Source organism: Humulus lupulus, chromosome X, assembly GCF_963169125.1.
Source record: "Humulus lupulus chromosome X, drHumLupu1.1, whole genome shotgun sequence".
Taxonomy (NCBI): domain Eukaryota; kingdom Viridiplantae; phylum Streptophyta; class Magnoliopsida; order Rosales; family Cannabaceae; genus Humulus; species Humulus lupulus.
This window is the reverse complement of record NC_084802.1, coordinates 148,903,141-148,915,864: the sequence shown is the minus strand read 5'-3', so window position 1 is coordinate 148,915,864 and position 12,724 is coordinate 148,903,141. Positions and strand designations below refer to the sequence as shown.

At 31.6% G+C, this 12,724-nt stretch overlaps 2 protein-coding genes across 2 annotated transcripts; one reads left to right on the top strand and one right to left on the bottom strand.

Moving 5' to 3' along the window:
* Window positions 1-241: 241 nt before the first annotated feature.
* LOC133806360 (uncharacterized) lies at window positions 242-2,459 on the bottom strand. The gene is made up of 5 exons (XM_062244470.1): window positions 2,192-2,459; window positions 1,314-1,817; window positions 837-982; window positions 518-715; window positions 242-466 (listed from the first exon to the last, which is right to left on the bottom strand). Exons 1-5 carry the CDS (start codon window positions 2,457-2,459, stop codon window positions 242-244), a joined length of 1,341 nt encoding a protein of 446 aa, XP_062100454.1.
* An 8,722-nt stretch (window positions 2,460-11,181) lies between these two features.
* LOC133806359 (structural maintenance of chromosomes protein 5-like) lies at window positions 11,182-12,711 on the top strand. The gene is made up of 3 exons (XM_062244469.1): window positions 11,182-11,421; window positions 11,757-11,830; window positions 12,550-12,711. The coding sequence occupies exons 1-3, from the start codon at window positions 11,385-11,387 to the stop codon at window positions 12,709-12,711; spliced, it is 273 nt and encodes a 90-aa protein (XP_062100453.1). The 5' UTR covers window positions 11,182-11,384.
* The last annotated feature ends 13 nt before the right edge of the window (window positions 12,712-12,724 follow it).

The window sequence follows — 12,724 nt, the reverse complement described above, 5'->3', positions numbered from 1 at the left end:
AATTTTAAACTTATATACCATTTTAAATTTGATTACAAATGATGCCAAAATGTATTTGAAACATCAAATCTAATTGAGATATAACACTTTAAAAGATAAATGTCATCAATTAAATGAACACACCCATATTTCTAACATGACCTATAACCAATTGAATGTAGTCAAATTATTAGTGGAAAATATCCTGATGCTCCAAATCCAACAAATAGTAAACTAAAAGTGGTAAAACTAAAGTGAATGTTTAATGAGCATGAACACAAGATTTCAGCCTCTTCATAGATTTCATCTTCACATGAATAGCATTTCTACATCTTTTACGATTGTGTCCACTTTCATTGCACCTACCACACTTGATTTGCCTCTTTTTTTCGCCAGCTGAAGGAATCCTCTTCTTTTTTGGTCTGCCAGCTCTTCTCCTTACAATGGGTGGTAGCACAACATGATCTTTGACAATATCAGGAATATCCTAAAACTTTTGACTTCCCACTAGATGGATTATTCAATTATATATGCTCACAAAAACATCCTTCATGTAAAAGTCAGAGACATAAGTATAATGACACAAGTTTTCTTTTCTTATGGCACCACATGCATGCGAGCAAGGAATTTCATCTAAGTCCCACTTGCGACAAGTGCAACTTCGCTTTAGAATTTCAACAAAAAATTCTAAGTTACCATCAACAACTTGGTAAATTTGATGACCAACAGAGTATACCTGAGTATGAATAGCATTAATCAATTTTGAAACATGTGCACTAAGGGTACTATATATATACTGTCCTTGGTAAAAAAATATACACATAGCTAAATAAAAGATATAGCTAAAGTTGACTTACATTCATAGTTCTACCTAGGCGATTTTTCTCAACAAGCTGACCTTCTGCCCATGTTGATAACCTTGAAAATGTGCTTGCTGCTTCCAAACGACGTGTATCAAACCAATTTTGAACCTTTTGCCTTAAATTTTCCAATAAAGCTACAACTGATAGTTAAGAAACAACATTAGATCAATATGTAAAAGCAATATATATTACATACATATACATGCTACTGGAAATCATATACCATAAATTTTATAATTTTTTTATAGTTTAAAAATAAAATAAACAATACTTGTTGCTGCATCTTGTATATTTCTCAATATACCAGTTACAAAATACAATATAATATAATAGAAAATGAATATACCAAACAATAGATAACAAACAAAAAATGAAAACCAGAAAAAAAAAATCTGAAACAAAAATATACCAGGAAAGTCTCTAGCTTCTTTCCAAACAGAATTTAAGCTTTCAGATATATAAGATATTTACAAATTCTTGGTTTGATGGACTCGATTTGGCGCTTATAAAACTCAAAGTCAATCTTTAAATAAGATCGTGAACAATTCTCAAATAGCACATCATGGCCCTTGAACTTCAATGCAGATTTTAGGTTGTTCAACAAATGATAGGTGCATAGAACATGTTCTACATCTGGATACACACTAGATATTGCATTCTCAATACTCCTGTGTCTGTCTGAGAAAATAACCAAATTATCTCGAGTTCCTAATGCACCTCTTAATCTTTGGAAAAACCAAATCAAAGAAGAATCATTCTTGGAATCTCCGATGCCAAAAACTATTGGGAATATATGATTATTGGCATCCATGGCACATGCCATGAACAATGTTCGTGCAAATTTTGTCGTTAAAAATGTTTCGTCAACTGATATGACTGGCCTACAACACTTCCATCCTTCAAGGGAAGCTCCAAATGCCATGAACATATATAAGAATCTGCCTTCATCATCAGTTTGATAATAAACCACGGAGCCTACAAATGGAAATGATTGTACAAATCATAAACACAATTTATATAAGAAGATGGCTTGTTTTTCCCACTCAGTACAGGAAACACATATACTATAGGTGAGAAAATATATATACTGATGACAAAAGCTGATATACTAAACATGATAAACAATAAATAAACAAAAAAGCTATATAGAAATTTGTGTTATTTATTGAAATATGTGTTGATTACATTATAAACATATTTTATTAAAGAAAAATATATAGATATATCAATAAAAGAAACCACACCATAAAGACATACACAAAAACAAAACAAAAAATTACAAACCAAACAACCACATACAAGGATTAGAAGACTTTAGAGCATGGAGATAAGATGGCAATAGAGCATACGACTCATTAGCAGATCCTTGTAATGCCTCCAATGCTTTTTCCTTTGCCTTACGAGCTTTGAAGTAACTAATATGGACCCCATATGAGCTACTATCTTTTTAGGACATGTTGTTGCATCATCTCTTATCAAGTTAGTTACACAATCACTCACTAATTTGCTAGTAGCTTGACGATGATCATTTAACATAACATCAATTGGACAAGTATGTTCCTTGACATACTTCCTTACCATCCAAAAATCTTCATTTCCATACTTTGAAGCCCTCATGTACCATTCACAATTTGGAACTACACATCTGACAATCAATCTAGTTTGGTTAGACTTAATAGTCACGAATTCAAAAAAATTCTTAATTAAGATCAACCCTAATGCAGTCGTCAACTTTTCTTTATTTTCAAAGAGGTAATTGACTTTTAGATCGTCCAATCCAATGGGATCTAAAAATAGAGTCTATACTTTCTGAAGTTGGAGAATTGTTCATGTTGAACTACCACTACTCCCACCATGAGAATTTGACGATGAACCTACTTCAAAGTTTGTGCCAAATTTTTAAGACAAATCTAATTCCATCATAGAGGAGTGATCAGCAACAGACTCCAACAACAAACGATTATTCTCAATGGACTTTTGAATTAGCTCAACCATTGGACGCTCCTCAAAACTTACAATGAGTGGGTATTTAATTTCTTTATCAGATTTGGCCATATGTAGGTACCAACTCATACCACTATCACCCATAACCTCTAAAATATTGTTTCCATTCTCTCCAAGGTTCATATCAACAAAAATCCTAATGTAGTGGCGATGACAATCCAACTTTAGAGGCAACTCTTTATACAATAGTTGTAAAGCATCTAAAAATGTGGCATTGTCTTTAAGCAACATAGCTGTCAACCTATAACCCACGAATTTTTTGTTGTCATTCCAATGTCCATCATACAATATTGTAATAGGAACCTTTCCCAAAAGAAAAAAAAAATTATAAGAAAGAAGGAAGATTAGAAAACACAACTTAGTATACCACAACATTATTACATATGCCAGAAAGTAAAATAACATAAGAGATTAAAATACATATACCAGAATTATGAAACCATATACAACATAAAAAGAAGAAAAAATTTGGAATACTATTGGCAAACCAAGTGTGGTATATGACACCACGCAAAACAAATATACCAATCAAATACATTTCAACAAACCCATTTAATGCATTTCAGCAATTTCAGCAAGCACATATAATAATTTATACTACAACTAAACTTCATGGGCACCTTTCAATGGTTAAATATCCTATTTAATTCAGAATTTTGATCAAATATATGATGACAAAACCAACTTAAAAGAGACTTTCAATGGCATGTCTTGTTATATTTGTGGAAAAGAAACTTAAATTGGCATGTCTTATTATATTTGTTTCACAAAACTATTTGACCAATCTAGCATTTAGAACACCACCATGTGTTTTTGCACTTTATGAACTCAAAAAGAAACCATATAATCAATCCAAAGATTCTCAAAAACAAATATACCCTTCCAAGGAAATCAATAAAATATAATCATAAACAATTGTTTGGCAAAATTAATAGTCTTGTATTTAGAAGCAAATCAGTAAAAAATGGACAGTTGGGATTGCAAAAGACTTCAAGCCAAATGACTTAAATTGCCAATTTGTAATGAAGACCACATTAATATTTAACACATAAAACTTTAAAATTAATAATAATAACAAAAGAAGCTAATGGTGGCACAAGAAATCATCCCATTTGTATTAGATGCTAAGATATAAAATACATATGCTCACATAGATGCAGAGGGAACAAAAAAAATAACCAGAAAGCATTCATTAGTATATCTCAATACAGATTCCAATAGAAAATTATAAGAATCTCGAATAGTAACTCCAAATGACAAAATACTAAAATTGCACATAAAATAAAGCCTTATTCATTTAGCTTTGAGATGCAAACTAAATGCTTGAAGAGCTATAAGAACTTCTTTTAAACTCTCCTTGGAGGGTTCATTGCAAACACATCTAAGTTTTTGGCTATAACAATAATACAAAGTTAAAACTAAATTTGTTGAACCTCATCAAAATTGCTATCCATAAAGGGTTGTATGCTATCACTTATTGTCTACATACATCATATGTAGAGGTAAATTAAAAATATACAATTCTGAAAATGCATTTAGTTCTAGGACACAATGGTTTCACAGAAACAATACCAGAGACAAAATCAATCAATGCTAGATTGATGGCCACCTAAAACAGAAATGTTTCTGAACCGTACAAAGAATATATGGAAGAGAAATAATTATTCATTTCAATTTATATAATATCGCATGAATGAGAATAAGCAATTCAATATAATGTCGCATGAATGGGAATGATCAATTCAGTATATATGGAAGAGAAATAAATGTTCACTTCAATTTATATAATATCCAATCAAGTTATATATATTTGAGCAATTAATTTAACAATAATACTTCAGTTTATATAATATTACAAATTGTCTCTAAACCATTTACACAGGAAAATGGGTATACTAATCAAAAAGAAAAACAAAAAATAATAAAAAGGAAGAGAAATACCTCTTGATTTGTGGAAAAATGGAAGAATGATCCGAAATATTGGATGATGGCCTAAAGAATGCAAATATAGTCTAATTTTTGTTTCAAAACACTAAAAAGAAAATGGAAAATGCTGTAAAGATGGAGAGGGCAATATGAAACAAGTGAAAGTTAACCAAACATTCTTCTTTACCGAAAAAAATAGAGGAAAGAACATTAAGATTCAATTGCCGGCGACCATAGAAGGATATGCTCGACTTCTCCCTCTCCTTCTTGTTGTTTTTTTTTTTTTTGCTGAGAAATTTTTTGGTAGTATCACTACTACAAAACTGGGCTTTCCCGACACCCAACCACGACAGTCAACTCTGTTGACTGTCGTAGTTGCTTAGCGGGACTCTACGCCGACAGTTAAAAACTGTAGGCATAGAGACCAACACTGACAGCTAATAACTGTCACCATTACTTTTGACTGTCGCTATTGACCCCAACGCCGACAGTTAATTCGAGACCAATGCCGACAGTTAAAATGTGTCGCTATTGATACCAACGCCGACAGTTAATACGAGACCAATGTCGATAGTTAAAAGGTGTCGCTATTGACCCCAACGCCAACAGTTAATAAAAGTCCAATGCCGACAGTCATAAAATGTCGCCAAAATTCAAATAAAAAATCTAAAATTATAATAAAATGAATAATAAACTAAATTATGTAAATATATATTTATTAAAAACTTTTAAAACTATATTTTTTTTGTTGTTAAATTTTTCATATTATTAACTTTTGTATTTATAATAATTTTTATATCAAAACTTAAATATATTATTCTTTAACATATTTATAAAATTAACTATATTATTATTTAACATATTTATAAAACTTGTATTAGTTAAAAAAGAGTTGTTTTATTAATTGAAAAAATATTGTAAAAAAATTAATGAATAGTATAATTTTAAAAATAAACTAAATTATGTAAATATATATTTATAAAAATGATTTATTTATTAAAAACTTTTAAAACTATATTCTTTTTGTTTCTAAATTTTTCATATTATTAACTTTTGTATTTATAATAATTTTTATATCAAAACTTAAATTTATTATTCTTTAACATATTTATAAAATTAACTATATTATTCTTTAACATATTTATAAAATTTGTATTAGTCAAAAAAGAGTTATTTTATCCATTCGAAAAATATTGTAAAAATTGATACTAAATTATGTAAATATATATATTTATAAAAATTATTTCAGACACCAAATACAAATTTCGCGCGAAACCCAATAAAAAACCAACAAAAAAAATTTCATTTCCCTCTCTATCTTCTTCTTATTCTTCCTCTCTGTCACACAGAAACCCACTTTCAGACCCATACTCGGACGGAAACCCCCAAACTCGAAACCCCAACGGAGAGACCCAAACCCAACGCCTCTCCCTATGCCTCTCCTCTCCTCTGCAATATCCCTCTCCCTATGTCGAGTGAGCCTCCTCTGCAATCTCTCTCCATATGCCTCTCCTCTCCTCTGCAATCCAACTGAAACCAGGCGAACCAGATGCAAATCACGAGCTGATCTCCTAAAGTGGAGCCGAGCCCAGATGCCTCTTCCCTCCCTAAAGTCGTGCCCAGATGCCTCTTCTTCCCTAAAGCCGAGCCGAGATTATCTCCTAGCTTGAACCCAAACCGTTGTTCAACTCACCTCCATTCTTGAACCCAAACCCAACGCTGAGGTCATTCACATCAGGTACGTATATATATTGTTTATATATATATTATGAGTCTCTGTATTTTATGAGCCTGTTCAATCTGTATTTTATGCTTGATCTTCTTCGATTTCTCCAATCCACTGAATCCAGCATTGAAAGGGTTAGCTAGCTCAAAACTTTAATCACTTTATAAAGTTAAGTTCTTTTGGGGGTTTTGTAGTGAAGGGTCACTGCTACATGTGGAAGAAACTAAATGAAATTATGAGATTTGGGTTTGGAGATTATGAAATTGTTTAAATTTTAGTCGATTTTCATGATAATTAAGGCTTGAATCTTTGGAAATAAAACTAGAAAATAGTATACTCAAATGGGTTATGAACCATGTTGAAAATGAAAAGAATTTCTGACTCTTTTGCTATTGGGCAGGTGATTTTCGACTTCTGATTTTTGGCACTTTTTGCAGTTGCAGGTTTATTGGCTGGTTCCCTCTTGTGTTTCTCAATGTAATTTCTCTTCTCTACAAAATTATTGAAATACCATAGCCATTGTTCAATTCATTTTAGTTATATATAAGTATAATTTATAGTGATGAACATAAGTGTACTTGGTACTATATATAGTACATGAATACTCAGACTTGATTCAATCTTTGCAGGGTTGCATTTATAATATTGATGTAATGACCCGGATTTTCAAGACTCAATAATGCGGAAATATAAATGTTTTTATTTAACAAAATGTCTCAAAAACCAATAGAAAAAAAAACTTTTTAAAAAGTTGTATGGCCATACTTAACATTTAGTTACAAACATGTTTTATAAAGAGTAGAGTGAGCCTAGTTTAGGAAAATTACACAACATTTCCAAAAATAAAACGGCTTCCCGACAGGTCGGTCCACATGTACATTTGCAAGGAAGACTCCAGCACTCACTGCTCTGCCTTGCCCTTGCACTTACCTACAACATGAAACAACTAGGTAAGTGAAAACGCTTAGTAAGATCAACTTTCAAACAAGCATATAGAGAATTAGGGTTTCGGACCCATCCGAGACCCTACACAATCAATTTCAAGAACGCTAAAGCATCCTAGCAAACTTATGGTCATGCCTGATAACCATTGATAAATTAATTCATAAATAGATAAAATACTGCACTCAGAAAAATCCCAGAACAAGCAGATATATTATATCACAACTATATCTTATCAACAATTATAACCCTGCACTCAGAAAATCCCAGAGCAAGCAGATATATTATATCACAACTATATCTTATCAACAATTATATCCTTGCACTCAGAAAATCCCAGAGCAAGCAGATATATTATATCACAACATAATTCGATACCAACGCTCGACAATTTCCAACAATTCATGCGTAACGCGCCCTCCAACATAATTGCTAATCTGTAAAAGAGAACCGAGTCCCCACACTAAGATCTAGCCAATAAATATTCTCATCAAGGGTAACAATCGTGTTACCTAGGGCATCGCTACTTATTCAATAGTGTAATCCAATTTACACGATTTTACGGAGACTTCTATGTTAATCAGTGGTGCTGGTGAGCAGTTGCCCCTAGGGTGTTCAGCCTCACTCAATCTTGGCAACCCCTAGTATCTCTAGGCACTCTCACTGAATGGCCAATATTCACGGCTGCTATCCGGGATTAACTTATCAGTGCACTTTCTCGGATTCTAACCGTCCAATGATTAAGTAAGCATGAGGGCCCCTAGGTCCCATTTATCTTGGCGCCCCTAGGTTTAACCAGCTTATCCTCATCTCATGGCCACTCGTCGCGGTAATGAACCGGACATAAATAAAATCAAGCAGTGTGACGGGGATCAACCGTCTAGGATATGACGGACTTCTACTGTTCATATTTTCTAAATCAGCACTCACTAGACTAACGTCTCTAAGCAACTTTCTATGACAGCCTATATATATGCATGTATCCCTATACTAACATACAAGACAATAATCATTTCATGTTACAGCCATACAATATAAGTTGACTTACTTGGAGTCCTTAGCGCTCAGCAGGTTTTCACCCTCCAACGTTCAGTCCAGTTACGCTTAGCCAATACTGTAGTTATCCATACAGTATACTCGGATTAATTATGGCACTCATAATTCATTATTATTATTTTGGGCAGTTTGGTCATTTTAATAAAAGTCATTTGTAAGGAGTTATAATCCTTATTTGGTTTTAAACCTATTAAGGAAAGTCATACAAAATATTCGAGACTAAACCCTAAGTCTCGAGGAGACCTGTCCTAAGGTCTCGATACCTAGGCTCGGGTATCACAATGGTATTTCCCCACAACCCACTAAAAATCTTATTCTTTCAAGGTATCGCTATTAACCCGCACTTTCGACTAATCGGTTAAAATATGTAAGATTTTAGCCGGTATTATATCCAGAAAATACAAATAAATTCCTTAATTATTTTTAAAGAAAATAAACTCTTAAATTTTCCTTTTATTTTCTCAAGGTTTTAATATCTAAAAACCGTTTTAAGAAAATTGCCTAATTTGTCCTAATTAGGAAAACCGTTATAAATTTTTCATCTTGACTAATTAATTTTCCAAAAGAAATTAATCAATTTTTTACTTACTAGAAAAATAATTCATTTAATTATTTTTTCAAAATATAGGGTTTTAAACCCTCGTTTAATTTATTAACTATTAATAAATTAAATCTATTATTTTTAAAAAGAATAAAAACTCTTTAATAAAAATAATTCATTTAAACTCAAAGGGGTAATATTAGTGAAAATATAATTTCAAGACTTACCATTTTATATCTTGAAATAAGCAAAATTTTACTTTTTACCTTATGTTCCAAAATCTCATTTTTACACTAAGTGTGAAAAGCCTATTTTTTTCACATTTTTAACTACATACTTTGTTAGTTCATAACTTAAAATTTACTTACCCAATTGTTACCAAAATTTCCCAATTCCATTTTTTTTATGCCATTTAGGTCTTTGTAAAATCTTAGGTCAAAATGAGCATTTTTGATTGGTGAAATCATTTTCCAACAATGGGGTAAAAATGACCTTATTTTCAAGTCCTTATTTTTTCCAAACTTTGAAAGTTAATAACTTTCAAACCATTCAATATTTTCTTACCAAATTTTACAGTGGAATAATAGGTTATGCCAGAAATATGTCCACAAAATTTTAGAAAAAACTGGGTTCATTTTCCCTATACATTGGCTGTCCAAACTTGGTTCCGAAAATAAGAATACGAAAAAATAGTTTTTTTACCTAAACTTTGAAATAGCATAACTTACTCATTTCTAAACATTTTTTAGTGTTTCAAAAGCTCAATTTTATGTACTCAATCTCAACAACATCACAGTACAATTTAATTTTACAAAACCAATATACAGTGGCTGCTTGACCCCTTGGAATTCACAGCTCAAAACATGTTTTGTTTTAGGGTATCCTACAAAACCCTTGGGGGTTTTGGTTCCCATTTTTCAAAAATCAATACACATGCATCATAAAAATTATTAAACAACTACCATAACCTTATTACATCACCAACAAGAAACTCTAAGCATTAGATATACAAAATAATGCTTAAAACTAAAAACCCTACAACAAAATCATCAAAAGTAAACTTTTTACCTCTTTGGTGTTCTTGCTTAAGGTTTGAACCTTCCTATTAGCTTTGGCTCCTCCAAAACCTTTCAAAAACCCTAACCAACTTCCCCCAACAACATAGTCAATTAGCTATTTGAAACTCTATGCTTAAAACTTTACAAAAGCCTAGATTAGTGAAACTTTACCTTAGGGAAAATACTTCCTAGACCAAGACTTAGCCTCAAAGTTTCCTTGGTGTTCTTGGGGTTGAAAAATGGAGAGAACACTTTGAGAGGTCTTCAAAAATCAGATGAGTGAATGAGATAGAGTGGTGTGGTCGGTTGGGGAGGGTTGGAAGAGTTTATCACACTCTAAAATTCCTAAAAAAACACTCAAGTGCTTTACTCCCACTTGCCCACTTGACATTATCCCAAACCTTTAATTAAATGGGATTTAAACTCAATTATTTTTTTGTTCACATCTTTAAAAAGAGTCACATGGCCGGCCACCATTTCACTTTTTCTATGTTTTATATATATATATATATATTTAATGGTGAACAATTATTTCATAAGAAGAAAACCCCAATTTGACTTTTGACACATTTTTCATTCTTATTAAGTTTTAATCACCAAACATAATATTAATTAATTAAATTAAATGTCTCTCACATTTAATTTAATTAATCACATAATAAAATTTAACCTAAGGTCCATTCATGGAATAAAATTCCCCATTTCGGCAAAATTAGGCATTTAACACAAAATGCCTTAAAATTTCCATTTCCTTTTAGGTTTATTATTTTTGACCAAACTTTAACTTTTATTAATGTATTTTATGCCCAAAATATAATTGCCATGATTTTTCATTTTATTTTCCGAGATTTTTACCCGATCAGGGTTTTTGTGTCGGTCCAGGACCGAAAGTCTTATCTTGACTTTTAAAATCACAAAATTCATATTTTGGCTAGCAATAACTCATGGAATACTTCCAAACAAAATATAATATTATTTAAAATAATATTCTTAACCCGGGGGAAAAATCCTGACCCGAGTCGTTTAAAGGTACCCAAAAACGTAGGACGTTACAGTTGATGCATATAAAGTTTATTGGAGTAGTTGTGATAAAGGGATTCACACTGGACAAATGGTTCTGCGGCTAGTTGAAGCAGTTGGTAACTTTTCAACAGTTCTTTCCTTCTCTCAGTATGTATGCAATTATGTACTAAAACACACACACACACAAGCACGGAGAGGAATCTGGATATACTAAGATTACCTTGCGAGGGGCCACTAAAGAGGAGCGTATTACCATTATCCGAAAAATGGATACACATAACAAGTCTGAGTGGTTGTTAAATGGTAATGTTTTAGTTTTCATCAAAAGATAATTTAACAGTTTTTGAGTTTTGAAGCTTGGAAAAATACTGGATATATGTAAGATCTAATGCAAAATAATGATTTTTTATGTTATACTATCATATGGGATCTTGCTCAACCTGTTAGATTAGGCTCACTTTTTGGTTCATAGTAATATATAAATTATATGCCACGTTTTGTGAAATGTATCTTCTTTCTGGTTTGTGTTATATAATTAAAGGAAATGTAGTATTATAAAATTAACAAGCAAAATTCAGCTATCACTATTGTGGACAACGAGGAGCACTTGCATTGAATTTCTCATCTGTTTGTTTTAGGAAAAGTGGTGCCTAAGAAGGATATTGCTGAAATAACTAAAAGGTTCAACATCCAAGTCAACAATTTGACTCAGGTGAGTTTCTTTATCACTCAGTGATTAAAATCTGAATTAGTACAAGTGATAAGTTCAATAACACATTTTTTTTTCACTGTGAAATCTGAATTTAAAACACATGTTAAAAATCATATAAGGAACAACTTTTTATTTATTTTTAACATGTGTTTTTATCTGAGCTATTAGATCAACCTGCTATAACAGTGTAAAAACTTGTGTAAAAATATTTGTTAATTAAAATTGTCCCATATACATAAGTTTATATTAGTCTACATGAATCTATCTGTAGAACTACCATTTGTGAGGTTTTTTTTTCCCTAATAAGGAATGAAGCCAACCCAAGAGAGTTAGTTTAATTTTTCTAACCGGGTTAATTTTTTATAGACCAAATTTATATGAAATGACCTACTATGCTCAATTGGGCAACTAAGTCCTTCCTATGGTGGATGGAAAGGTTTATAATTAGATGGTCTCTCTCCTTCTCTGTTAACCAAAAAAAAAACACTTTTGATTGAAGGCAATATCATTTTATTTGATAGCTAAATTCAAATTGTAAAGCTTAAAATTCTTTTTTCTATATACCTTGGTTTCTTTATGTTGCTATCATTTTCTATTATGTATAATTATGGTTTAATAAATATTTTATAGATATGATTATTAATCAGAGACTTTCTTTGAAATTAATTAAGCTATAATACTTATTTTCCTTTTTCCTTGGTGGGGGATTGTGGGAATAGTTTCTGCCTCAAGACAGAGTCTGTGAATTTGCTAAGTTATCTCCTGTAGAACTTCTTGAAGAGACTGAGAAGGCTGTTGGCGATCCTCAACTTCCAATTCGGCATCGTGCGCTAATAGAAAAAGGTAAGGAAGTGAAGGATTTAGAACGAGTAAGTTTCTAGATAATATAAATTT

Coding starts and splice junctions, on each gene's coding strand:
- LOC133806360 (XM_062244470.1), bottom strand. CDS start 2,459: ATGAGGGCTTCAAAGTATGGAAATGAAGATTTTTGGATGGTAAGGAAG. Junction 1,818..2,191: donor CAAGGATCTGCTAATGAGTC/GTATGCTCTATT, acceptor TTCCATTTGTAG/GCTCCGTGGTTTATTATCAA. Junction 716..836: donor GCCTAGGTAGAACTATGAAT/GTAAGTCAACTT, acceptor ATTCATACTCAG/GTATACTCTGTTGGTCATCA.
- LOC133806359 (XM_062244469.1), top strand. CDS start 11,385: ATGGATACACATAACAAGTCTGAGTGGTTGTTAAATG. Junction 11,422..11,756: donor GTCTGAGTGGTTGTTAAATG/GTAATGTTTTAG, acceptor TGTTTGTTTTAG/GAAAAGTGGTGCCTAAGAAG. Junction 11,831..12,549: donor AAGTCAACAATTTGACTCAG/GTGAGTTTCTTT, acceptor TTGTGGGAATAG/TTTCTGCCTCAAGACAGAGT.